Source organism: Nestor notabilis, unplaced genomic scaffold, assembly GCF_000696875.1.
Source record: "Nestor notabilis isolate BGI_N333 unplaced genomic scaffold, ASM69687v1 scaffold16113, whole genome shotgun sequence".
Classification (NCBI taxonomy): Eukaryota; Metazoa; Chordata; class Aves; order Psittaciformes; family Psittacidae; genus Nestor; species Nestor notabilis.
Window position 1 is genome coordinate 1 of NW_009923436.1, and position 1484 is coordinate 1484.

At 59.2% G+C, this 1484-nt stretch overlaps 1 protein-coding gene across 1 annotated transcript in view; it reads left to right on the forward strand.

Annotated features, from left to right (window-relative positions):
- Positions 1 to 1245: 1245 nt before the first annotated feature.
- FAM69B (family with sequence similarity 69, member B) overlaps positions 1246 to 1484 on the forward strand; it is a gene marked incomplete at its 5' end in the record, with an annotated part of 3294 nt that continues 3055 nt past the window's right edge. The window contains one exon of the mRNA XM_010012138.1: positions 1246 to 1380. Within this exon, the coding sequence (XP_010010440.1) occupies positions 1246 to 1380 (135 nt within the window). The remainder of the gene's footprint in view (positions 1381 to 1484) is intronic.

A 1484-nucleotide genomic window follows, 5' to 3' on the forward strand; every position in this document is an offset into this window, starting at 1 on the left:
GCATCCCCACCAGTGAGGCCCACCATGAAACAGCCTCCTGTTCCCAGAGCAGTGGGTCATGTACCCACCACTGGGCAGTTTTAGGGGGGCTGCTGCACTGGGGGGGTCTCACAGGTCCCAGTGGTCTATGTCCGAGTTCATGGACCTCTGGAAAACCACATGTGCTGGTTTTTGGCTCACAGGAGCAGCCGCCCACCCTTCGTCTCTGCCAAGTCCTTGCTGTGGTCGGGTTCTCTTCACCAGGCCTTTGTCACCAGTGCCACGGCCCGATGGCAAACCGGGCATCGTGGCCTGCTTCACACTTTGCAATTAACATGCATTTGCAATGAACAATCCCGAGCAGACCTGCCTGCTTTCACCCCGAGCTGCTGTGGCAGGAGGGCAGGAGGCTCCACCACCACCGGGTACTGCTGCAGGGCAGAGCTCTCACAGCGCTCGGCAAGGGGCAGGGATGAGGCATTTTGGAGGTGGGAGCAGTTTTGGGCTGCAAGACCAAGCAGGGATCCCTGGCAGGTTGTAATGGTGTTAGATCCAGCCCTATCCCAGCAGCAGGTCGTGTTCTCACCACTGACGCAGTGCCAGGAGAGAGGTTTGGAGGTAGCCTCTGGCCAAGGGCTCTCTTGAAGCAGGAATTAGCTGTTGAAACCAGAGGGAATGGGGTGCTTGATGCAAGGATTCATTCCCTGCCCTTAGTAACTGCCAGGGCTCTGTGCCATGTTGCATGGGTCAGGTAAACACCCTGTGCTGCAGGAGGGCAGACGGCAGCACCCAAACCCCCCTGGGAGCCTCATGTTGTTTGCATAGAGCAGCGCCAGGCACTGCAGGTTCCTCACCCATTGCTCCCATGCTGCTGCTGGCTGCCTCCCGTGTCCATGGGGCTGTTAAAAGGGGGAACCACTGGGAAGGGTACCCAGGAGGAGCAGAGCCTCTTGCACCCACGGATGCAGAGGCAGCAGGCTCTGCTCTTGCACTGGCAGCAGAGCAGGAGCACACGACCCCTGCCGAGGGATGCACAGCATCCAGCTCCCTGCAGCCCACCGCTGTAATCTCCCTGCTTTTAGGGAATTTTAAATGACCTACTTGCAGCAGGAGTTGCATAATAGACTGGTGAATCTATATAAAATAGGCTGAAGGTTTCACCAGAGCTCAGGTTGGGTTGTACAACAAGGAAGTTGTTGTCCTTGTCCGGCTGACAACGACCTGGGCACAGCCCCAGCCTTCACCAGCGTTTTCTTGTCCTTGCAGAGCCGCCTCCCGGGCATCAAGGTGAAGTACCTGCTGGTGCTGTGGCTGGGCATCTTCGTGGGCAGCTGGGTGGCCTACATGCACTACGCGTCCTACTCAGAGCTGTGCCGCGGGCACGTGTGCCGCGTGATCATCGTGAGTGATGGGGCAGTGCCCGCGGGTACCGGGGCTGGTGCTGGGTGAGCGGTGCTGCAGGAGCCCCTACCCCGCCCCCCCAGCCCCATTTCCAGCTCCGAGGC